General features: G+C 33.9%; 4 protein-coding genes, 3 long non-coding RNA genes and 2 pseudogenes across 11 annotated transcripts in view; 7 read left to right on the top strand and 2 right to left on the bottom strand.

Annotated features, from left to right (window-relative positions):
* Positions 1–22,120, top strand: part of LOC124440976 — a 34,783-nt gene that overhangs the window by 10,655 nt on the left and 2,008 nt on the right. The window lies entirely within an intron of this gene.
* Positions 538–2,854, top strand: LOC124440979 (sorting nexin-29-like). Of its 2 annotated transcripts, none has more exons than XM_046991410.1 (9): positions 538–583; positions 680–764; positions 890–942; positions 1,042–1,119; positions 1,206–1,327; positions 1,448–1,526; positions 1,693–1,763; positions 1,828–1,892; positions 2,015–2,854. In XM_046991410.1, exons 2-9 carry the CDS (start codon positions 693–695, stop codon positions 2,114–2,116), a joined length of 642 nt encoding a protein of 213 aa, XP_046847366.1. In that variant the 5' UTR covers positions 538–583; positions 680–692; the 3' UTR covers positions 2,117–2,854. The 2 variants fall into 2 exon arrangements, with proteins under 2 accessions (XP_046847366.1, XP_046847365.1); XM_046991409.1 differs by having other exon boundaries at positions 561–583; positions 1,442–1,526.
* Positions 2,730–4,075, top strand: LOC124440975. Of its 3 annotated transcripts, XM_046991401.1 has the most exons (5): positions 2,730–3,163; positions 3,250–3,400; positions 3,511–3,550; positions 3,857–3,920; positions 4,011–4,075. In XM_046991401.1, the coding sequence occupies exons 1-5, from the start codon at positions 2,730–2,732 to the stop codon at positions 4,039–4,041; spliced, it is 720 nt and encodes a 239-aa protein (XP_046847357.1). In that variant the 3' UTR covers positions 4,042–4,075. The 3 variants fall into 3 exon arrangements, with proteins under 3 accessions (XP_046847357.1, XP_046847359.1, XP_046847358.1); XM_046991403.1 differs by having other exon boundaries at positions 3,250–3,383; positions 3,860–4,034; XM_046991402.1 differs by having other exon boundaries at positions 3,250–3,383; positions 3,857–4,034.
* On the top strand, positions 4,183–7,351 carry LOC124440978 (sorting nexin-29-like). Of its 2 annotated transcripts, none has more exons than XM_046991408.1 (7): positions 4,183–4,290; positions 4,362–4,425; positions 4,492–4,531; positions 4,866–4,982; positions 5,146–5,295; positions 5,974–6,047; positions 6,132–6,295. In XM_046991408.1, exons 1-7 carry the CDS (start codon positions 4,281–4,283, stop codon positions 6,244–6,246), a joined length of 570 nt encoding a protein of 189 aa, XP_046847364.1. In that variant the 5' UTR covers positions 4,183–4,280; the 3' UTR covers positions 6,247–6,295. The 2 variants fall into 2 exon arrangements, with proteins under 2 accessions (XP_046847364.1, XP_046847363.1); XM_046991407.1 differs by lacking the exon at positions 5,974–6,047 and adding an exon at positions 6,978–7,351 and having other exon boundaries at positions 4,184–4,290; positions 6,132–6,337.
* LOC124440992 lies at positions 5,245–7,495 on the bottom strand. Its single transcript, XR_006946843.1, has 3 exons — positions 7,353–7,495; positions 6,919–7,036; positions 5,245–5,321 (listed from the first exon to the last, which is right to left on the bottom strand). It is a non-coding gene; the product is annotated as an uncharacterized LOC124440992 (long non-coding RNA).
* On the top strand, positions 10,060–12,624 carry LOC124440996. The gene is made up of 2 exons (XR_006946848.1): positions 10,060–10,406; positions 12,536–12,624. It is a non-coding gene; the product is annotated as an uncharacterized LOC124440996 (long non-coding RNA).
* Positions 11,537–12,624, top strand: LOC124440980 (annotated as a pseudogene).
* LOC124440972 lies at positions 12,817–14,907 on the top strand (annotated as a pseudogene).
* Positions 19,701–22,111, bottom strand: LOC124440991. The gene is made up of 2 exons (XR_006946842.1): positions 21,957–22,111; positions 19,701–19,903 (listed from the first exon to the last, which is right to left on the bottom strand). It is a non-coding gene; the product is annotated as an uncharacterized LOC124440991 (long non-coding RNA).

Genomic DNA, 22,120 nt, shown 5'->3' with positions numbered 1-22,120 from the left:
AACAAATGAAAGCAATTTTAACATCTATTCTGAATAGATACTAATGAAGATGTAGATCGTCGAAGTTAGTAGAGCCTTTAGAAAGACTGTTGGTGTTGTTGATAATGTCATACTTATCTTCTCACTTGCTTCTGAGACAGTTGATATCAACATTCCTCACGACTCTACTCTAACCTGGACGATTTACGTCTACAAACATGTAATTACCGTCAATGACGACATGGGGTATTTGGTTTAACAGAATTTTGTTAGTTTTAATACAGCCAGGGGTGAAAGTAGAACGTTACTTGGGGTGGGGGGTAAATATTTATGTATTCTAACTCTCTCATCCCCACCCGCCATCAACGTTCCCCCTCTCTTTGTGACATCCTGCCATTTGCCTCCAATATTTCATTTACATCATTTCCGTTGCCATAATGGTAAATTTCCTTGATTTGTCTTCTTTTGTGAACTGCTTCAATAATACTGTCGTGTATCGTGGATATTTTTTACATGTAGAAAACACTTTGTATTTTCTCATAACTTTCTTCATGCTAGCATGGTTGGTGAAAGTTGATATGTGGTGATATCAAGCGATCATAAGGTACTCGTATATACATACTTTGTTAATGCCTAATTATTTTTAATTATTTTTCTAATTGTCCGACAAACGAAACTATTTATTTTTTTTATATGTTAGTTCAGTGGAGAATATGTTGAACTTGGCAAGTGTAGATATTACAAAGCAAGCAATTATTGATCGCTTGTTGGATGGAGTAAAGCAAGTTAGTTTTAAAATATTTGTACGTAGTTTAAAGTTCGAACTTGGAACTTGTAATTTCGTTTCGTCTTTTATTGTATTGATTTTACTCGAATGATTTGGTCGACTTGAACCTCGTCGTTTCTTTAGTGTCAGGTACGATTTGGTAGTACAACCGAATTGGCTTCTGAGAAGGATAGCAGGTGAACTTGATATTTCTTCGATTGCATTGTATTGTATTCATTTTATTTCATAGTATAATCCTTATTTATCATAATCTTTGTATTTATGATAAATTACAGAATCTCTTGTCTTTGTGAGCAATGGAACATTGTTCTTCAATTTGGCATTAAATCCACAAAAAAGATAAATTCTTTAAGGTATCTTCATCATTCCTCTCTCAATTCAGTCAATTTAGAAGCCATTCTTAAATAATTTGTTTTCATCATTTCTATGTTCATTAAAGGCAGGTGTTAATGAGATCTGAAGGTCAATCTGTGTTCTGGCTATTTATCAAGGAACATCTTAGCTCTAGTGAAATAAAGACATATAATTCTTTACATAATGTAATGACAGATGTTGGTAGAGGTTAGTCAAGTTGTTGGTTTCTAAATGATTCCAGGAATGTTTGTGGGTAAAACCTTTTGTATGCCATGAATTTGTTCTGACATTTTTCTTTCTATTTTGATGTTTATTTGACAGCTCAAGCATGGCTTAGGTCTAGTTTAAACGAGCAATCACTGGAGAAATATCTTCATAGCTTCATTGGGCATAAACAGTTGCTTTTGTAAGTTTGATTTAAGTAACATTTAAGAAAGAAAGATCAATATTGGCTTGAGAAGCTATATGATTATCATAACCAATGTATAATGCGATATAGTAATGCAATTTTTTTTAACGGTAAGCTGTTGATGTCAGAATAATTATACGATGTGTAATTGTTTTAATTTCAGTCAGTATTATGAGCAAGATGCATTATTATTGGATGATGAACGATCTAGTATGTTACCAATGATGGCAGCTGGTAAGAATAAACTTGTTTATATTTCTATAATGGATTTTTTATCATTCTGTGTTTCTTCTTTAAGGCTTAAGTTCAATTCTTTTTGCAATTGACATTGACAAAGCTGAGTTTAACTTTATTACTGTACAGGTATGCTGGAATGCTATTGATATTGTTTAAAAATGAATCTTTGCAAATAGAAATGGATAGTAAAAAAGTGGAAGCTATGAATGTACTTTTCTTTAACTACTTGAATTTAATTTATTTTTTAGATTCCAGGAAATATCAGCCAAGCAGTTTCTCGTCCAACATCAATATGGGCTGTACCATCACCAATGTATGCAACGTCAGCAGCTCCTGGTGAAGTTTGTTAAATACAACATTTTAAGAAAATAAAGATTTGATCAGAATTTTATTTTCTCCCCGGATCAAAAATATCCCTTTTATCCCTAATTATCCCTACCATTCATCTCATATATCGCTAATCTTATCATTCCTTAACCACACATGTCATTTATTCCTTATAATCCCCCAACCATGCGTTCTCCTTAACCTTTATTATCCCATTATTACATGTCTTCATTTATCCCTTAACTATACCTGTTGTTTATTCATCCCTTATCATCCCTTAACCGCGCGTCCTCATTTATTCTTTATCATACTTGAACAATGCGTAGTCATTTATCCCCAAGCGTCTTTATTAATTTGTAACTTTTATCTTTCTTTTGTGTTTCAGGAAAAGAAAAGAAAAAACGTAAAAAAAAGAAAGCAAACATTGCGCAAATTGAAAATGTTGAATTCAAAGAGACGGAAGAAGGAACTTCTACTGTCAGTTCTCATGGTAGTTCTTCCACGACAACGACTGCTCACGATAGTGCCACGAGTTTTACCCGAGCGGCGTAAGATATATTACAACGTAATACTGATTCTCAGGTACATGCTCGTGGTAACCATGCTTTCACTAAAAGGCCTGACGATTTTCTTGAAATGCCAAAGAACTCTCAGTTGGCTTATTGTTCGAATTCTGAGAATTCAAGTCTTTCTTCCACAATGGCGAAAACCAACGTTGAGAACAAGGAGAATGAAACAGATGAACAAGTGGCTCGATTAACAAAGAAAAGCCAGGAAGTTCTGCATCTTAAAGACGAGTTTAAAACTGCGAATGATTTGAAAAAAAATCATTCTTTGACAACATCTTTGCAATCAGGGCATTACACTGACTCATCGCTCTTGTCGGAGGAAGAAGTGTGTGAGCCTCTTGTTGATATGAACAGCGGTGTATCTCTAATTCCCGTAGTTTGCCCCGATGACGATAAAGGAGTTAGGAGTCTAGCTATGTCAGATGAAAATGAGCGATTTACTGTTGCACCTGAGACGTCGCGACATTTAGTTCATTCAATAAATGATTCTCCCGTTTCAAGGTTAGAAGATACTTCATTATTTTATCGAGAAGAATGTCTAACGAGTTCACCATTTTAACGGAGGTGGTAATTTATGTTGTTTTCAGTATTTACACTGATGAAGACGTCGAGAATGATGCAAGTTTAGCAATTGGAGCAACTGTTGCAGCGATATGTGCCACACGTGATGGTAGCATAGAAATTAATGATTACTCAGGATCGTCATTGGTCAGAACCATGGGTGATGGTTGTATGAATGTTAGTTAATTATGAAATGCTTTTATCTTTTTCAGGGGAGGGTAGAAAGCCATGTGTAAATATCTTTGTTATATTTAGTTCGTTATATTTGGTATGTTTTCGTTCTTTAGCCATCAGAGGAATATCCATCAGGCAAAGAAATGACTTCAGGTTTGTGTGTTTTTTCTATTTATGTATTTAAATGGTTTTTATTTCTTATATCTTTTGGAAAAATGTTTTGGGAACGGGAGAGGCACTTTTGCCTCAGGCTCTCAAACTATAAATGGCCTATTAGCAGGTAGAGTTAGTTTTAAATATAGAAATGTTTGGTGCAATTGGATTTTACTATTTGTATCGTAGTTGCTTTGTTTGTTTGTAGACATCCGTCAAATTTCATCATGTGAACTGAATATTTGTATGTGTGAATATTTATAATTTCATGAATATCAATAAATACGTGGTTTTTTATTGTTGAAGAGGAATTAAAACAGGCGATTGTATCGATGATGTTAAGAAAAGATGAAGTTGAAGAACGTAACAGGTTGTATTATCGTCCTTCGTTTAATATTAACATTCCATTCGAATATACACTATTTTGCCCTGATTTTTCCTTCGATCATCTTTCCTGTAGATCGTTACAACAACATTTGGAAAAGAGATGATGAAGTCAGCTTCTCTTCGTCTTCAATTAGAAGATTTAAAAGAGATATGTCGTCGAAAATGAAGAAAATTGCGTCGCTCTTAACGGCTTAAAAGGTTAGGACATTGAGAACTCTGCATTTCCGTTAATCAAAGATGTCTGTTGACCTGTTCGTTTTTGCTCTTTAGTGAAAATGATTTGCTCAAACACCAACTAAAGAAATACGTGGGTGCTGTTCAATCGTTGAAAAGAAATGACATTATGGAAGAAGGTTTACTAGAGGGATAGTTTATCTTTAAAATAGATGTAGAAGTCTAAGATATTCGATAATCTTTTGTGTAGCTCCAGAAAATGAAAGACTTTCTTCTATCATTCTTTCTCCGGAATCTGACGTCGACGAAGTGAGGTATTTACCGTAAATTTGTAGCAAAAGTGAATCAACGGCGTTGAATTTCGTTTCTTTTTCTTGTAGAAAGGAAGAAAACAAAGATTTTGAGCGGAAGTTGATCCAAGTAAGATTTCCATTAAACCATAATACTTTTACAAAACGAAACATTTGCCTTAAAAGGTCTTCAGGTATCATATGCTTCATGAAGATGAGCCGACATTTATTTGATAGAAAACTCTTTTATACGATGCACACGATGACTTTAAGAAATATCTAATACAAGAAGATATTTTAAGTTATGAAAACTGAGGATAAATAACTGAAATGAAATCGTGATATATGTTTAAAAAAGCTCGCCACTTTGACTGGTTTCGCGTTTCTTGTTCATCTCTGAGGAATTTCATGGTGATGGCGTTATGGCGTAAGTTGTGATGAAATGTTGTTTATCATGTTTAAAGGTCGCTGATATGCATGGCGAACTTATTGAACTCAATGAAAGACTACAAAAAATGTTGAATGTTCGTGAATGTCAGCTAAGAATATTAAAAGAAGAGCTTGTCAATCTTAGAGGACCGGTATGTTCAGTAAAGACCCGTGTGTTCATTATAGTACAATAGATGTACAATATTGATCTGTATGTACAATATGAACTGTTTGATATGAATATGAAAAGCAGTAAATATTCTTTTGATTTTCTAAATATTTCTTAATAAAACTACGTATCTTCGAATGTTCTAGCTTCCTCAGGACAATAATCATGATGAATGTTTATATTTGACGGAGTTTGGTCCAAATTTCATGTCTGTCAATACTCGTCCTTTAATTAACATTTGGATTCCATCTGTTTTTGTACAAGGAAAGTCTCCAAACATTCACCATTCTTATCAGGTATAATTTTTTCCATATATTTATCTCTAAAAAAAGTAAATAACTCTTCCGATGTGATGTTGATGGTTATCTGGACTAGGTTAGGGATAACTAGGGACTATATTTCAAGATTTATGATCTATATTTGGTATTTTCCTCGTTTCAAATACATCACCCTTGAGAAAAGTGTTTGTGGTCATCGTATTTAAAAGATCATGTCGTAGTTTAAATTTACTGCTCAAATATTTCACTTTTCATATGTATATGTTTAGTGATGTTGAGAAAAAATCACAAAACTACAGATTCATCCCGACAAGCCTGTTTCGTGACTGCTCCCTCTTCAGGGGATTTTCCTTTAATCACGAAACAGGCTTGTCGGGATGAATCTGTAATTTTGTGATTTTTTCTCAACACCACTAAACATATTTACGCTCTGCTCTCGAGCATCGAGCACTGTTTTATGCGGACTTATACTGTTTTATACTGTTATATATACACAAAGTGTATATACAATGTGCCCTCCCGGCTATCACCATATTAAAATGGTGACTCCTGCACTTGGGACACAGGACGTACGGTTACACATTGTATGGATTGTATTGTAGAGTCACCACAGTGCTCATATACATATATATAGCATCTGCGTAGTGGTCCAGTTATTGTCGTCAATAAAGAATTTAACATTGTTTACTTCACAAGGTTTATATCCGTATCAAAGACGATGAATGGAATGTTTACAAAAGATACTCGGATTTTATGCCCTACATAAGAAGGTTTTAATAAACATCAGTATTTTAATTTTTAATCATATTGTTTTGCCGTAATGTACAATCCCTTCCTTTTCCTTTTATGCACAGACAAGCAAGCAGTTTAAACCTGTTGCACAATTCACGTTTCCCGCGAAGAAAATTATTGGAAATCGTGACGTCAATTTTGTGGAAACACGTCGAAAACAATTGGAAAATTACTTGAGAAAATTGATCAATTATAGTCTGGGTGCTGTTCCAGAGTTAGGTGAAAATCCTTGCAAGAGTTCTTTGTTCAAATACTTTCCATTTTTCATGTGAGTAAACACGTGATCTTTTCATGTGAGTAAACACGTGATCTTTTCATGTGAGTAAACACGTGATCATGTTTGAGTGTAATTTATTGTTCAATATACAGAATATTAAACGATTTTTAGTGTTAATGTTTGTAAGGCAAGAATAGACAGAAAAATTGAAAGTCAAAACAAGAACATAAAGCAATCATGCGCTGATTGGTCTATAGTGCATTAGCTTGTGCAAACCGATCTGAGCTCAACAAATCAAATCAATCAAAGAGAATTCGCAAATCAATCATGAATACATTTTAGAGGAAAAATTAAAACGTTTGTTTTAAATTTGTCTGTTTCGCATTATTGATATTTTTTAAAAAGATATTTTTCCTGTTTGCACTGGCTTATGCAAACCTCAGACACGTTTGTGAGAACTCTCGAGCAGGTGCAAACCTTGACCTTCACTGATCTGCTCTTGAGTTCTCCCAAAGGTCTCCTCGGTTATATAAGCCCGTGAAAACACAGTAAAAATCTTTTATTTCGTAATAATACAACACAAAGAACTCAAACTTTGGCTTGTTTTAGAAAGAAAATCAAAATGCTACTACCTATTATTTCATGAATAGTTTATCAATTTTTCTCTAAACTTTCAGCAAATATTTTACAGGCAAACTTCAACGGTATCATCTGTTTCAACGACGACAACGACAAAACAAACTGTTCCTTCTGCACATAATGGTTAAAATGTAAAATTGTAGGATGTCTGTCAAAAAAACAGAGCATAGAAATTGTATAAGTTCTATTGTATATATATAACATACATATAGTTCAGTATATATAAATATAATATGTCTACAAAGTAGAAGAATTTCCTGATGCATCAACTTCAAGGACTCTTTATTGTATGTGTTGTACACAGATATAATTTGTCAGTATTTGCTACTATATAATAGTACATCATACTGGGTTTTAACAAGTTAAAACATAATATTTAACTTGAAATGAAAACAATCGTATATTAAATACATCACACGAAACCTACTATGCTATTAAATGTTGTGCTATCTCAGCACGATTTGATCAATTTACATATCCCGCGTCACCCAGCTCTTGCTGACGAATGTTTATACGACTTGACACGTGACCAATTTTGATCAATACGTCATATGACTTTTGCCGATCTTTCCCGCGCTATGTAAAGAGATTTCTTGCTGAAACAATCTTTATCGTAAGTATTACGTAAAATATTTCATTTGTAAGTTTCAAAGTATTACAGTGAGTAATATAACCTTTTTATTTCAGAGAAGAAGCGTAACGCATACAGTCGTTATTGTAAATATTGTACAAAATTTCTCAGAATAGGATTTACTACTTCCTACATGTATGTATTGTAATATGAAGATGTCTTCAGCTAAAGACGAAACGTTATTGTTGATAAAATTATATACCCATGGCCATATTAAAAGTTTTATGATGGGCGATTATATTTGTACTAAGAATTCGCTTTCCGCCTTTCAAATCCATTTTCACAATATTTTATAACATCACAACAAGTTAAACCTGTTGAATACATGATTCTTTCTTTGAAGCTGTTGCAAAAAGTCGTTTCTAAACTCGAAAAAACGAAGATGGCCGTTGAAGAGTTACGTTTTTTTTTACCAAAATTTATATCAGTTTTACCTTAAAATATCAGCTGCTTCCTCCTCAGTCAAACTTTATACTTCATTCCTCATTCATTTTTCGAAGCTGTCGGGAAAAGTCTTTCAAGAAGTCAGAAAAGATGTTGACGGAGAAACATGGCATTGCCGAAGTTTTTGTTGTACATGGTGGTTTTTTTACCAGAGGTTTGACAATTGCTGGTTTATCAAAGATCTTTACGTTAAATACATGATTATTTTTTGCAAAGCTCTTTGAAAAAGTCGTTCAAGAAGTCAAAAAAGACGTTAACGAAATAAGGACCGTTACAGAATGGCATTGCGGAAATTTTCGTTGCACAAGGTCGGGTTTCTCTTGGCGAATTGTTGCCTCCAATATTAGCTGCTTTTATGTCCATCGTTTGTATCTTTACTGCTTACTGAAATAACTGCCGAAAGTTTATGTAAGAACATGTTACATGTTACATGTTACATGTTCGTTCGCTGAATCCGGGCTATCGGACTCATATAAATAGTCCCTAAGACTAAAGGTAAGTTTATGAAAGTATTGTAATAATATTTTTCTATCCTGTTCATTCCTTTGATGTGTGCAAAACTAATTGGTCAGCCTTCATTTACCATTGAAGACCTTTGTATAATTTCAATGTGTGTCACTACGCCAAGCCCACAGGTGCATGGAACATTGTTAGCTTCGTTGATGCAAGCACAAAAGATTTTCCTCCATTGAAAATGTAATGCACTAGTGAGGTTAGCACAGTGATTGGGTTTCGAAATTTTACAGTAGTTTAATTGCCAAACGTCGTTTTTATGTGGAATGCTAATTAAAAGAGATCAAATTTTAATGCTAATAAATACAATAAGAAAATGAGATGAAGATAACAATCTAGAGGGTTTATCAAATCATTTTTGACATCAGTCGACCTTTAGAATTTGCACGATTCAGCTGTAGTTGTTCCCCAAGGAGACTTAAATGTTTGGGATTTGCTATTTGCTGTAGCTGAAGTATACGTTTTTATTTATATTGTATTAAATTGCATTTACCGCTCTATGGGGATTAATTCTAAGTGATGAATCATGCAAATTCTAAATTTCACAATGTACAATTGACGACGCACCTGGTAAATGACCAATCAGAACACAAAAGTTTACAACACGCCTAGTCACTGACCAATCAGAATACAACACGTTCGTGAAACTTGGGCCATAGTCTAAGACTAAGAACGTGCCATTTGAACGTGAAAGTCTGTAGTTGCACGAAGAATAGTTAGCCGAAGTCGAAATTATTCCACGGTGAAATATCTCTTGGAGTGCTTTGAAAAAATGTTCAGGTAAATGTGTTGTTTCAAGTTCTTTTGCATTGAGTAAACATTGAATTGGGACACTGCATGTGATGTTCATTAATGCAAAGTGCAGTGTGGCCTTTCCATAAAGTTTCCGTCTTAGTAACTTTTGTTTCCTCTATGCTTGATTTTAGACATGGACATTCTTCTCTTAAACGACAATTAGTCATCAAATGAGATTGAGAAACAACGAACAAATGTTGGTGTATTTACCATGATCGTAGACTCTACAATTAAAGAAAGTGGTTATTGTTCACAGCGGTTGAAGAGAATTGTGGCTGTTGTCGACCAGTTCCACGACGCTCATCTAAACATAAGAACAAAATACAATTCTGTAATTTGGTTGAAATTCTTCTTCCCTTGAACTACATTACTAGTGAATAAAATGTTCAATGTAAGTATGTTATCAATGTTTTTCATTTATGGAAGTATAGTAGTGTGAACTGACATTGGTTTCAATTGTCCTATGTAGAAACCTGATCAAGAATGGACAATAGACGTACTTTAATGAAGACCTCTGAACAATGATCAAGAATGAACAGCATACTTTAATGAAGTCCTCTGAAGAATGCTCAAGAATGAACAATATAATATACTTTAATGAAGATCTCTGAACGATGATCAAGAATGGGCTGTGTACTTTAATGAAGTCCTATAAAGAATACTCAAGAATGAACAATTTACTTTAACGAAGACCTCTGAACAATGATCAACAATGGACAATATACTTTAATGAACTCTTCTGAACAATGATCAAGAATGAACGATATACTTTGATGAAATTGAAAAATACGTGACTTCTAATGCCCTAAAGACCATCTTTACAAAAAATGCAAACGCTAAACACTCTTCTGGAGAAATGCATCCATCAGCCTAACGCCTGTTTTCATGGAAATGTCAATATTATGGCCTTTTCTAAAACATTTTCCTGGGAGTTTTCCTGCTGAGATCAAGACTGGTCAATCAATCGCAATGATGGAGAAAACCACGCCGCTATCAAATCTCCTTGCTCAACATCCGATCGTTTCATCTTCACAATTGGCATGAGATTTGTCATTCATCGTAGTCTGTCGTCGAACTGCCAAGGATTTGTCGAAAACCGTAAGTGTAATAATAATAAACCTTTTATTTAGTTAGGCCTGTTAACAGGTCAAATCTCTAATATAATTTGGGCAATAGCCACAACAAATCCTGGTGTTCAGTATATTCCACTGTAAGGCTATTTTTTATTGAAATGCAAATAAATATATTTAAAGAAATTTACATCTGCATTTTCTAAAATAGTCTTGATTACGAGGTGATAAAAGTGTCCATGAATGGATATGGTTCCACTTTACAATTATTGTTATTCAATATCGGAATTATGAAAATTCCTTGAAAAACAACATTGTTGGATTTTTTAAAAATATTGTTATGTATAGGTACATTTTGTAAAAAGTTTAAGCAAGTTCAAGTCCATCTGTATCATTTATTATCCACACGTAACCACATTTAGAACAATTCCTAAGTATTATTTTCAACAGGATCATTCTCTGATTCTTCAGATGCATTTGATTTCTGTAGTTCAAGAATCTTATTAAAAATTTTCTGTTCAGTTTCACCTTCCTGGCGTAAAAATCCAAAATATATAATGCAAAAAAGCATGCCAAATGTTATCACCAGTCCTGTAAAGGAGCTTCGTCGACAACTATCATAGTATAAAGTGTCATTTACTGTATGATTTGTCGCAGCAGACTTTGAAAATGCTATTGGTTCATCTTTTGAAATTTCTTCACTTGATGATGAAGAGTAATGCTTTTTAGGATAAATGTGTAGATGCAGGAGTGGAGAAACAGTTCTGAAAAAGAAAAATTAGTTGAATATTGAGTCTGGTAATCTAGCGAGTCCAAAAGATCCACAAGAATTCAAAAAATTGGCATAAGCAGTACAACAATTGCACAATTGCAACTTGTCGACATCTTGCCTACACAAATAAAATCTGCATTTAAGGACATATAGCACCCCAATAATTTACCTTTTACAATTACAAATCGATATGTGCTTAGTTGCTCTGAAAAATGACGTTGTTAGCAAATATCTCGATGGTAATTTCAAATGCACTTTCATCGCTCCAACGAAAGTCGCCATTTTGTTAACTCATTTTAGAGCGCTTTCGTTTTCTTATTTTACATTTCTTCAGTAAAATTTCCCAATAATCAATCGCGTGCCCGCGGTGCACGCTGGTATTAGCACGTCTCTTTTTCTTCCTTCTTTCTTTTTTCGACGCCATCTTGAAGTGGTCAAGATGCCTAAACCAGTTTGTTCGAAGACTTTCACGACTCCTCGTCATCCTTTTGAGAAAGAACGCTTGGATCAAGAATTGAAGATAACGGGGTAGTCTGAGTTAAGAAATAAGCGCGAAGTATGGCGTGTTAAATACACTTTGGCTAAGATTCGCAAAGCTGCTCGAGAGTTGCTGACTCTAGACGAAAAAGACCCGCGTCGTTTGTTCGAAGGCAACGCATTGCTACGTCGTCTTGTACGTATCGGGGTTTTGGATGAAAGCCGCATGAAGCTCGATTATGTTTTAGGCCTTCGTATTGAAGACTTCTTGGAGCGACGTCTTCAAACTCAAGTTTTCAAATTGGGTCTGGCAAAATCTATCCATCATGCTAGAGTTCTTATTTTCCAGCGTCATATAAGGTTGAATTGAAGTTTTGATGAGTTAAAAAGCATTTTAATTGCTGGAACTCTTTTGATCATGTTGGCGAAAGGCTAGTCCCATTTCAATTGTCAATTCTTTGATTTCAGGGTTCGTAAACAGTTAGTAAACGTGCTTTCCTATATAGTACGTTTGGATTCGCAGAAACACATTGATTTTAGTTCTAAATCACCATATGGTGGAGGTCAAACTGGTCGTGTAAAACGTAAGAACATGAAAAAAAGGAGGTCAAGGTGGATCTGGTGGTGAAGATGAAGATGAGGATTAGGACTGGGGTGAGAAACTTCTGTCAATCACAGCGTGAATATTGAGCCGTCCACATTCTCATATCTATTGGTACATTAAACAATCCTGTGTCTTCATTTTCTTAGGTTAATATGTGTAACTCCTCCAACCCCACCCCCCCTTGCATGCCCAAATTAGGCCATATTTTGTCAGATTCTTTCTCTCTTCATTATCACTCATACAGAGAGGGTAACCCTCTGTCCAGTTATTTATGATTTTAAGTTTAATTTTTATGTTCATTTAGGTCTCTCTTCATGTGAAAGCTGTCATGTGGAATATATAATTCTTACGAGACATTGTAAATCAATCAATAAATTTTGATGCACAATTCAATGTTCTGTTGTGATTTTGTTGTGTATATTATAGGTGAAGGGAGAAATAATCTTAATGCAGTAACAAAATTAAATTTTAGTGACATATTTATAACAATGGGATGTGCCATAAAATTATAAAACCTGAGGATTTGCCAAGAGCTGAAATTTTGTCAAGTTTGTACAAATTGTTGTATGTGCAAAAAAATTGTCAAGTTGGGATTAAATCCGTGTCGGATAATCCATGATACAAGGAAGGAACTTTTAAATTTTAAAGAATCTTTGCAAGAAGCAACATGTTAATCAGATTGAAGATCATGGAATGGGGTAAAGATTAAGGATTACAAAATAACAGTCCCAGTCTCCCAACGCTCTCGTCTAAATCTAAACAGTATGAAACAATATTGAAACAAAGCAAAGAAAAGATTTTATGTTTTAGTTGACTAAGTTGAGGGAAGCTTAGTACTTTCCCCGTGTTTCAAAAAATTCATTAAACTACGGTGAAGTATACATATTAAAAATGGCTCTTGAAAATACGGTCCAATTATCCGAGAAATAAGAAGCAGTTATGGTCCTCAGTGGAGTGGGAGATGCTCTAGGTTATAAGAATGGTTTGTGGGAATTCTGTTACAGTGGTACTCAAATTCATGAAGAACTAGAAAAACTCGGAGGACTTAATAAAATTGACACTAAAGGATGGAGGGTTAGTGACGACACTGTACTACACATTGCCACAGCAGAAGCGTTGGTTTCTAAATGGACAACAACGGAAGAGTTATTGAGCATTATGGCTACAAAGTACAAGAAGACATGTGCTGAGGATATGTGGGAAAGAGCTCCTGGGCAGACCACAACAAAGTCATGTTTCATGTTACAACCTCTTGAGGAAAAAGGTTACATTATACCATTTAATGAACGAGGTGGCGGATGTGGTGCAGCTATGAGATCCATGTGTATAGGTTTGATGTTTCCTTGTGAAGATCAAATTGAAATGTTAATTGAAATTGCTGTTGAAAGTGGAAGGATGACTCATAATCACCCCACAGGTATTCACCTTTCATAATAAAGCAACAATTTCAGATCATGTATCAATTATCAAGTCACTAATGTCTAGTGTTTTGTCTATCAACAAGTGTTGTTTGTCTAAAGTTTGCTAGGTTTTCCTGTTATCTGCACTGCTTTTCATTTTAACAAACCTTTATAGTAATTTAGCTTTTCAATCCTTTTGCTTTTCTTAGATGTTTTATCTTCAACTCTTCCTTCCATTACTTAAACAAGCCATTACCATGAATGTTTCATATCCTTTTATCTAATATCAATTTATAAATGAAATAAAAGAAGGTTGACCTTAGGTTTGCATAAGTCTATGCAATCCATCATTTTCTAGAACCACATCTCAAATGCCTCCATCCTTCTAACATTGCTCACTTTAAATGACCATATCTTTGATCCATCCCTTTTATCGCTTTTCCACATTTCCAAATTTCTGTCTTTCAAAAGCTGTATGAATTGCCATTGCTGTTTTGCTTTAATATCTTCACTACTACAACCATTCAATCCATGATCCATATCAAAATGCTGTTATTATGTTAATATGGTCATCATAATGTAAGTGACCAGAAATTAGCAATGTTTAAAGATAATGATTTTAATTATAGGTTATCTTGGCGCTGTTACTGCAGCTTTATTTACGGCCTATGCTATACAGAGATGGCTCCAAAAAAATGGGGAGCAGGACTTTTAAGTGTTTTACCCAAAGTTTGGGAATACATTGAGAAGGTTGGTCGTGATGTAGAAGAAAACAAGAAATCTTGGGGCTACCTTAAAAATAGTTGGGAGTCATAACTTGAACTAAGAGAATTAATGAATGGAACCAGCGAACCAAAGTTTCCAGTGACATATAACATACCTGAACGTGATGCTTTTTATAAATCTGTCAGTTATGCAGGTTGGGGTGGATCCAGTGGTCATGATGCACCAATGATTGCTTACGATGCTTTGATGATGGCAAAAGATTCCTGGTTTCAATTGTGTTCTTGTTCTATGTTTCATGGTGGAGATGGTGACAGTACAGGAATATTGGCTGCAGCATGGTGGGGTGGTATGTATGGTATGAAAGGTGTACCCCTTGGAAATTATAGGAACCTGGAATATGGTCATAGGCTTATGGAACTGGGTAAAAAATTACTGAATGTATCAAAGAATATGAACAACTAACAGGATAGTATTTATTTAACAAAATCTGTCATCCCAATATACTTTAGTATGTTTGTAAATCATACAATAAAAATTACTACTTGGTTATGACATAAAAGCAAATTACTTTAGAAATAAAGTCTAAAGAATGTCAGATTCAGGGCATGGGCAGGTCTAAGTTTTACTTAGGATGATTCCTGGCTGTAGAGTAAGTTTATTGACTAGATATCAGTGAAACTATACATAGACAAGGACCATTACATCTTTAGGTTCATTTTACCTCACAAAATGCAAACTGAAACGTTTTTTCAGTACCAAAAATACCTTCTGAGGGGAGGAGTTGACTTGGCAGGTGGAAGCCTTGCTCCTACGGTCTATGTGTTAAAAATAGGCTTAACATAATTTAGAAGGCACAATTTCTTTGAAACACGTAGCTACCAAAGTGTAACTGTAAAGCTTTGTCATATTCTCGAGTTTCATAATACAACACACCTAGATTTTTTAAAAGACTTAACGACATTAATCTGACTAGTCCCTAACGATTGTTTTCGAATTTCCAGAGCTTTTTTATGAAACTCTATCGCTTTGTCGTAGTTTCCAGTATCACTATACACATTACCAAGATTGTATAAAGACGAAGCGACATCAACATGATTTGGACCTAACGATTGTTTTCGAATTTCCAGAGCTTTTTCATAATACTCTATAGCTTTGTCGTAGTTTTCAGTTTTTATAACAATAAACCAAGATTGTTTAAAGACCTAGCGACATCAACATGATTTGGACCTAACGATTGTTTTCGAATTTCCAGAGCTTTTTCATAAAGCTCTATAGCTTTATCGTAGTTTCCAGTTTTTAAACACACTACCAAGATTGTTTAAAGACGTAGCGACATCAACATGATTTGTACCTAACGATTGTTTTCGAATTTCCAGAGCTTTTTCATGAAACTCTATAGCTTTGTCGTGGTTTCCAGTATCAATAAACACATTACCAAGATTGTTTAAAGACGTAGCGACATCAACATGATTTGGACCTAACGATTGTTTTTGAATTTCCAGAGCTTTTTCATGAAACTCTATAGCTTTGTCGTAGTTTCCAGTTTTATTAAACACATTACCAAGATTGTTTAAAGAATTAGCGACATCAACATGATTTGGACCTAACGATTGTTTTTGAATTTCCAGAGCTTTTTCATGAAACTCTATAGCTTTGTCGTAGTTTCCAGTATCATTATACACATTACCAAGATTGTTTAAAGACGCAGCAACATCAACATGATTTGGACCTAACGATTGTTTTCGAATTTCCAGAGCTTTTTCATGAAACTCTATAGCTTTGTCGTAGTTTCCAGTATCATTATACACATTACCAAGATTGTTTAAAGACGCAGCAACATCAACATGATTTGGACCTAACGATTGTTTTCGAATTTCCAGAGCTTTTTCGTAAAACTCTATAGCTTTGTCGTAGTTTCCAGTTTTGTAATACACATTACCAAGATTGTTCAAAGATTGAGCAACATCAACATGATTTGGACCTAACGATTGTTTTCGAATTTCCAGAGCTTTTTCGTGAAGCTCTATAGCTTTGTTGTAGTTTCCAGTTTTTTGAAACACAATACCAAGATTGTTTAAAGACGTAGCGACATCAACATGATTTGGACCTAACGATTGTTTTGAATTTCCAGAGCTTTTCGTAAACTCTATAGCTTTGTCGTAGTTTCCAGTTTTATAAAACACATTACCAAGATTGTTTAAAGACGTAGCGACATCAACATGATTTGGACCTAACGATTGTTTTCGAATTTCCAGAGCTTTTCATGAAACTCTATAGCTTTGTCGTAGTTTCCAGTTTCATGTAACACATACCAAGATTGTTTAAAGACGTAGCGACATCAACATGATTTGGACCTAACGATTGTTTTGAATTTCCAGAGCTTTTTCATTAAACTCTATAGCTTTGTCGTAGTTTCCAGTATCACTATACACAGTACCAAGATTGTTTAAAGACGTAGCGACATCAACATGATTTGGACCTAACGATTGTTTTTCAATTTCCAGAGCTTTTTCATAAAGCTCTATAGCTTTGTCGTAGTTTTCAGTTTTTTTAAACAATAAACCAAGATTGTTTAAAGACCTAGCGACATAAACATGATTTGTACCTAACGATTGTTTTCTAATTTCCAGAGCTTTTTCATGAAACTCTATAGCTTTGTCGTAGTTTCCAGTTTTATAATACACACTACCAAGATTGTTTAACGACGCAGCGACATCAACATGATTTGGACCTAACGATTGTTTTTGAATTTCCACAGCTTTTTCGTAAAATTCTATAGCTTTGTCGTAGTTTCCAGTTTTATAATACACACTACCAAGATTGTTTAAAGACTTAGCGACATCAACATGATTTGGATCTAACGATTGTTTTTTAATTTCCAGAGCTTTTTCATAAAGCTCTATTGCTTTGTTGTTGTTTCCAGTATTATTATACACATTACCAAGATTGTTTAAAGACGTAGCGACATCAACATGATTTGGACCTAACGATTGTTTTAGAATTTCCAGAGCTTTTTCGTGATAATCTATAGCTTTGTCGTAGTTTCCAGTATCATTATACACATTACCAAGATTGTTTAAAGAACTAGCGACATCAACATGATTTGGACCTAACGATTGTTTTCGAATTTCCAGAGCTTTTTCGTAAAGCTCTATCGCTTTGTCGTAGTTTCCAGTATCATAATACACATTACCAAGATTGTTTAAAGAGGCAGCAACATCAACATGATTTGGACCTAACGATTGTTTTCGAATTTCCAGAGCTTTTTCGTGAAGCTCTATAGCTATGTCGTAGTTTCCAGTATCATAATACACAGTACCAAGATTGTTTAAAGACGTAGCGACATCAACATGATTTGGACCTAACGATTGTTTTTGAATTTCCAGAGCTTTTTCATAAAGCTCTATAGCTTTGTCGTAGTTTCCAGTATCATTATACACACTACCAAGATTGTTTGAATACCTAGCGACATCAACATGATTTGGACCTAATGATTGTTTTTGAATTTCCAGAGCTTTTTCATAATACTCTATAGCTTTGTTGTTGTTTCCAGTTCTATTAAACACATTACCAAGATTGTTTAAAGACGTAGCAACATCAACTTGATTTGGATCTAACGATTGTTTTTTAATTTCCAGAGCTTTTTCGTGATGATTTTTAGCTTTGCTATACTTCCCAGTGTCATGGTATAAAAGACCAAGGATATTAAAATACCAAGCTTTGTCATAACTAGATTCTTCTGATTTAAATTTATCCAATAGTTCAAGAGCAAGATCGTATTTTCCAAAATGTCTTAATTTGTGAACAAAATATTGGAAAACTTGTAAAGTGTTCATGTTGATTTTTGTCTTGTTGGTCTTTAATAATTGAACAATTTTTTCAAGATGTGGCATTAATTTGATTTCGTCGTCTCTCTCTGTAAACATGTAAAGTGCTTTAGATATTTGATCAACGTTAGTTTCAAATTCATGTTTTTCATTTGAATGTTCAGATTGATAAACAATAATTGCTTTGTGAACAATGCGATGTAGACTAATGTCATTATTTTCTGATTGCAAGAACAATGAGCAATCCTTTAAACAAAGGCATATATCTTCCTTTGAGTGTTTGGGATCAATTTCTTGAACATAAAAAACAATAATGTCTCGTGGTATAGGATCAAACGATATCACGGATAAAAAGTTAATAACATTTGCCAATATTGAGGATTCTTCAGCATTTTGTCTGACAGCTAAAAGTGAAGCTTGTAACATACTTCTAGGATATATCGAGTTAAATTTAACAAAAGTGTCGTCCATGTTTTCTTGTTCTTCTGAAGATATTTTCTTTAAATATTCTTTCCAAGTAAATGAGCAGTTTGTTTTGTTTACACGACTGACATAATAACCAGCAGCAGCCAAAGCCAGCGGTTGACGATCTAATGCGTGCGATACTTCATTCAACAATTGATCATCATCATTTTCAATAGTGTAATGCTTCAACAGTTGAAAACATTCTTTATCATTCATTCCACTTCTGATAGAAATATGTTTGTTAAACTCATCGTCTTGAGGTACGGCATCTGTGTTCTGGATAGTTACTAAGATTTGTCCATTTATCCACATGGGATCACCAACTTGGGGGAGTAATGAAGAAATTTTGCTAAGCTGTGCCACGTTGTCTACAATGATCAACCAATTTTGCCAGAATTTTAATCGTATGGATACTAACGATCTCAAATTCTTCACTTTGTCTGCGATGGAACAATTTTCATCTTCAAATTTTTTAATCATATTCTTGTCACAGTTTAAACGGTATCCAAGTTCACAGTAAGTCTTTAAAAGAGATTCCTCATTTTTTCCATCGAGAGTCATTACAAACGAAGTTCTATTTTTCCAATCACACGATATTTTTCACAAACCTGTCTTGCAAGTTGTGATTTACCACTGCCAGGATTACCAGTGATGTAAAAATATGTCAGTTTATCATTGTTATCATTCCTTAATTTTTCAAGATCTTTTATAATTTTATCTCGTAATTCAGTGCGTTCAACAAAAAAATGATTAGATTTTGAAGGAAGAACTTGGAACGAATTAAAACAGTTTCGATGATTTTTATTTCATTGATTTCATCGAGAGAAAATTTCAAATCTTGAAATGATTTTTCAATGATGTTGACTATATCATCAAAATCATCATCTGAACACTCCCTTTCATACCAATGTGCGTACTTGTTTCTTTCACAACGAAGTGCATGAACAGCATCCTTTGTTTTTTTGTCAAGATGCTTTCCAATTGAATTTGAAAAAATTATTGCATCAAATAATATCGTACAGTCCCACTTACTGGTGTCTCCATCTTGATATTTTTGTCGAGTTTTTTGTCTAACTTTCTTCCTGATTCTAAAGTGTAAAATTTGTTACCACTGGTATGTGTATTATCCCATTCTCCATCAGTTGATTCGTAACGAGAGTTCCATTCTTTGATAAAGAACTGAGCAAGTTCCTTTTGCACCACGTTAATTATTTGCTGAATGTAAGACAGATTTCTTATTCCTGACGATTCCATCTGTACAAAAATTTGGTATATATCAACAAGATAAAAATCAAGCAAATAAAAATATTATACAACCCTTATTAGGTTCCATTGAAGTCGCATTTACATGATGACGAAATCAAACTTATTTTTAATTGATTTAACTTCACAAAAATCGTCTTAAAATTACAAAAGAACCTAAAAACTAATAATGACAGAGAGCATGTATGCTACAGCTTTTACCAACTGCAGTATCCTGTCAAACAACCTTTAGAAAAATTAAAAAAACATGATATTTTATATAAAGTTTACGTTACAAAACAGACATATGAATATATATTTCAATAATTTGCGTAGTCATTTGTGAATGATGTAACAATGTTCAATATCACATTGATGAGGAAATCAGAAAATTTCAGTTTTTTGATTATTTATTACGACGAAACTTTGCATAAATAAGCCTTTGCAGCAACAAAAGACATTTGCAAAGCTACAAAGATTATCTAAATGCTGCATTTAAAATCTGGAACTATAAGATTTAAAAAGAAATCTTTGATAGGTACCTAACTTTAAGGTTTTAGCAACAAAGATATTCCTTCTCTCAGTGGTCTATTGTTTTTTTCTACCACTAGGAGGTGTGATTACAATCTCAAGTTAACCTCAACTTTGAACTCAGTATTTTACTTCACAGTAACTTAGTAGAAACTTCTTTGCAACTTCCTAATGACAAACACTGACTCCAGCATTTAGCATATATCGAATTTCATGATCCCTTCGCCTTTTTTATTCTGATATATCTGTAGACGGTGTCTTGTTCGTCACTCTTAACAATTCAACTTCTTTATTTTCATGTATACGTTGCGTTGGTTTTAAAAATTGCTTCATGTTTGTGTTGACTTTTGTTGCAATATGTAAACATGACGAATTATTTCAGTGTTGCAGGACCGTCGACATTTCTGCACATGCACATTTTTTTGAAAATTAACGCTTAAGTATTGTCGTTTACTAGAAATGTTGTTTTTATTACGATTATTTCTGAACAGTTTTTTTTTAAATTCATGAATTTTATAAACAAAACTCATATTTCATTCCGGGAACATTTTTTTTTGGTCAACCCATGTAGATGTGTCGTATCACTATGTGTGACAACACCTCAAAAATAACATCATTTCTTTCAAGTGTTGCCAAACAGAAGACATGTTTGGTGATTTAATTACCAAAAGACTCTCAAAAGTTTAATATCAAAACTTTACAAAGCTATTGGGAGTAGTTGAAGTCAAAGAACAATGATAAGTTTTAATTTTGTGTCATGAAGATTTGTTAGTTTTGTTAATATGACTATTAAGTGAGAGTGTTAAAAGGAATTAATAAGTTGTAATAGTCATATCTTAGGACACGTGACACGAATGACGTCACATATGCATGCTTCCTTTTACACACATGTGCTCATAGGTTTGATTGCCTAGCTGTACTTATAAGGTTATCAAGTTGATAGGAAATCAGAGATCTTCAGTATTGTATTATTTAATGCGATGAATTTGCATGTATCACCTTAGCGTCAACAGCTCGACGAAAGATAATTGCAACGTTACAAAACGACTAAATGTTTAAAAAAATCCGACTAAATATTTAAAAGATCAATGATGGCATGCATGAGTCCATTTGCAATTTCAAACTTAGTTTTCCTCCTGATTCATAAATGTCACTTCATACTATCACAAGTATAATGAAATAACACATATTTTATAAATATACCGTCCGGACCCAAAGATGAATATAATTGCATGCTAGCAAGCAATTTGAATTCCTTGGCAAACAAACACATAACGATAAACAGGCCTTCCTTTCGATCGCAGTAATTATTTTTCGTAAGTAAATTGTTTGTATTTGCAACTTCGTTTGATTGGTACACAATTACAGGATTACGAATTGCTACGGGTATCTATGGTGTATATTTCATAGTACTAAGGTGGGACTAATATTTAGTAAAAATGTATTAATTAAATATGAGAAACATTTTGTATTTAAGGTCACATTTATACATCGTAAACACACATGATAATTCTTTATCTTTTGTCTTACAAACCTTTTGCTGGTCGACGGTTGGAGCTTTGAACATTCAATCTTTCAGATAATTTCAACGTTCTGAAGTGTTAAGCGTCAAATGTCTGCGTCGCTTGAGTGGATACGGGGCAAATAATTTGGGCCTTTATTGTTATGTAAAACAAAGACACAGAATTCTTTGTTTGC

Source organism: Xenia sp. Carnegie-2017, unplaced genomic scaffold (genome assembly GCF_021976095.1).
Source record: "Xenia sp. Carnegie-2017 unplaced genomic scaffold, XeniaSp_v1 HiC_scaffold_20, whole genome shotgun sequence".
NCBI lineage: Eukaryota > Metazoa > Cnidaria > Anthozoa > Malacalcyonacea > Xeniidae > Xenia > Xenia sp. Carnegie-2017.
The sequence above is the reverse complement of the archived record's forward strand: the minus strand, read 5'-3'. Positions and strand labels throughout refer to the sequence as shown.

What these genes read in the sequence shown, in the direction of transcription:
- LOC124440975 (XM_046991401.1), top strand. Translation starts at nt 2,730, where the DNA reads ATGCCAAAGAACTCTCAGTTGGCTTATTGTTCGAATTCTGAGAATTCA. An exon ending in AATGATTCTCCCGTTTCAAG is followed by an intron (nt 3,164 to 3,249) that starts GTTAGAAGATAC and finishes TGTTGTTTTCAG; the next exon opens with TATTTACACTGATGAAGACG. An exon ending in TGGGTGATGGTTGTATGAAT is followed by an intron (nt 3,401 to 3,510) that starts GTTAGTTAATTA and finishes TTCGTTCTTTAG; the next exon opens with CCATCAGAGGAATATCCATC.
- LOC124440978 (XM_046991407.1), top strand. An exon ending in TTGAGCGGAAGTTGATCCAA is followed by an intron (nt 4,532 to 4,865) that starts GTAAGATTTCCA and finishes TCATGTTTAAAG; the next exon opens with GTCGCTGATATGCATGGCGA. An exon ending in AAATACTTTCCATTTTTCAT is followed by an intron (nt 6,338 to 6,977) that starts GTGAGTAAACAC and finishes AATATTTTACAG; the next exon opens with GCAAACTTCAACGGTATCAT.
- LOC124440979 (XM_046991409.1), top strand. Translation starts at nt 693, where the DNA reads ATGTTGAACTTGGCAAGTGTAGATATTACAAAGCAAGCAATTATTGAT. An exon ending in AATGACAGATGTTGGTAGAG is followed by an intron (nt 1,328 to 1,441) that starts GTTAGTCAAGTT and finishes TTTATTTGACAG; the next exon opens with CTCAAGCATGGCTTAGGTCT. An exon ending in GGGCATAAACAGTTGCTTTT is followed by an intron (nt 1,527 to 1,692) that starts GTAAGTTTGATT and finishes TTTTAATTTCAG; the next exon opens with TCAGTATTATGAGCAAGATG.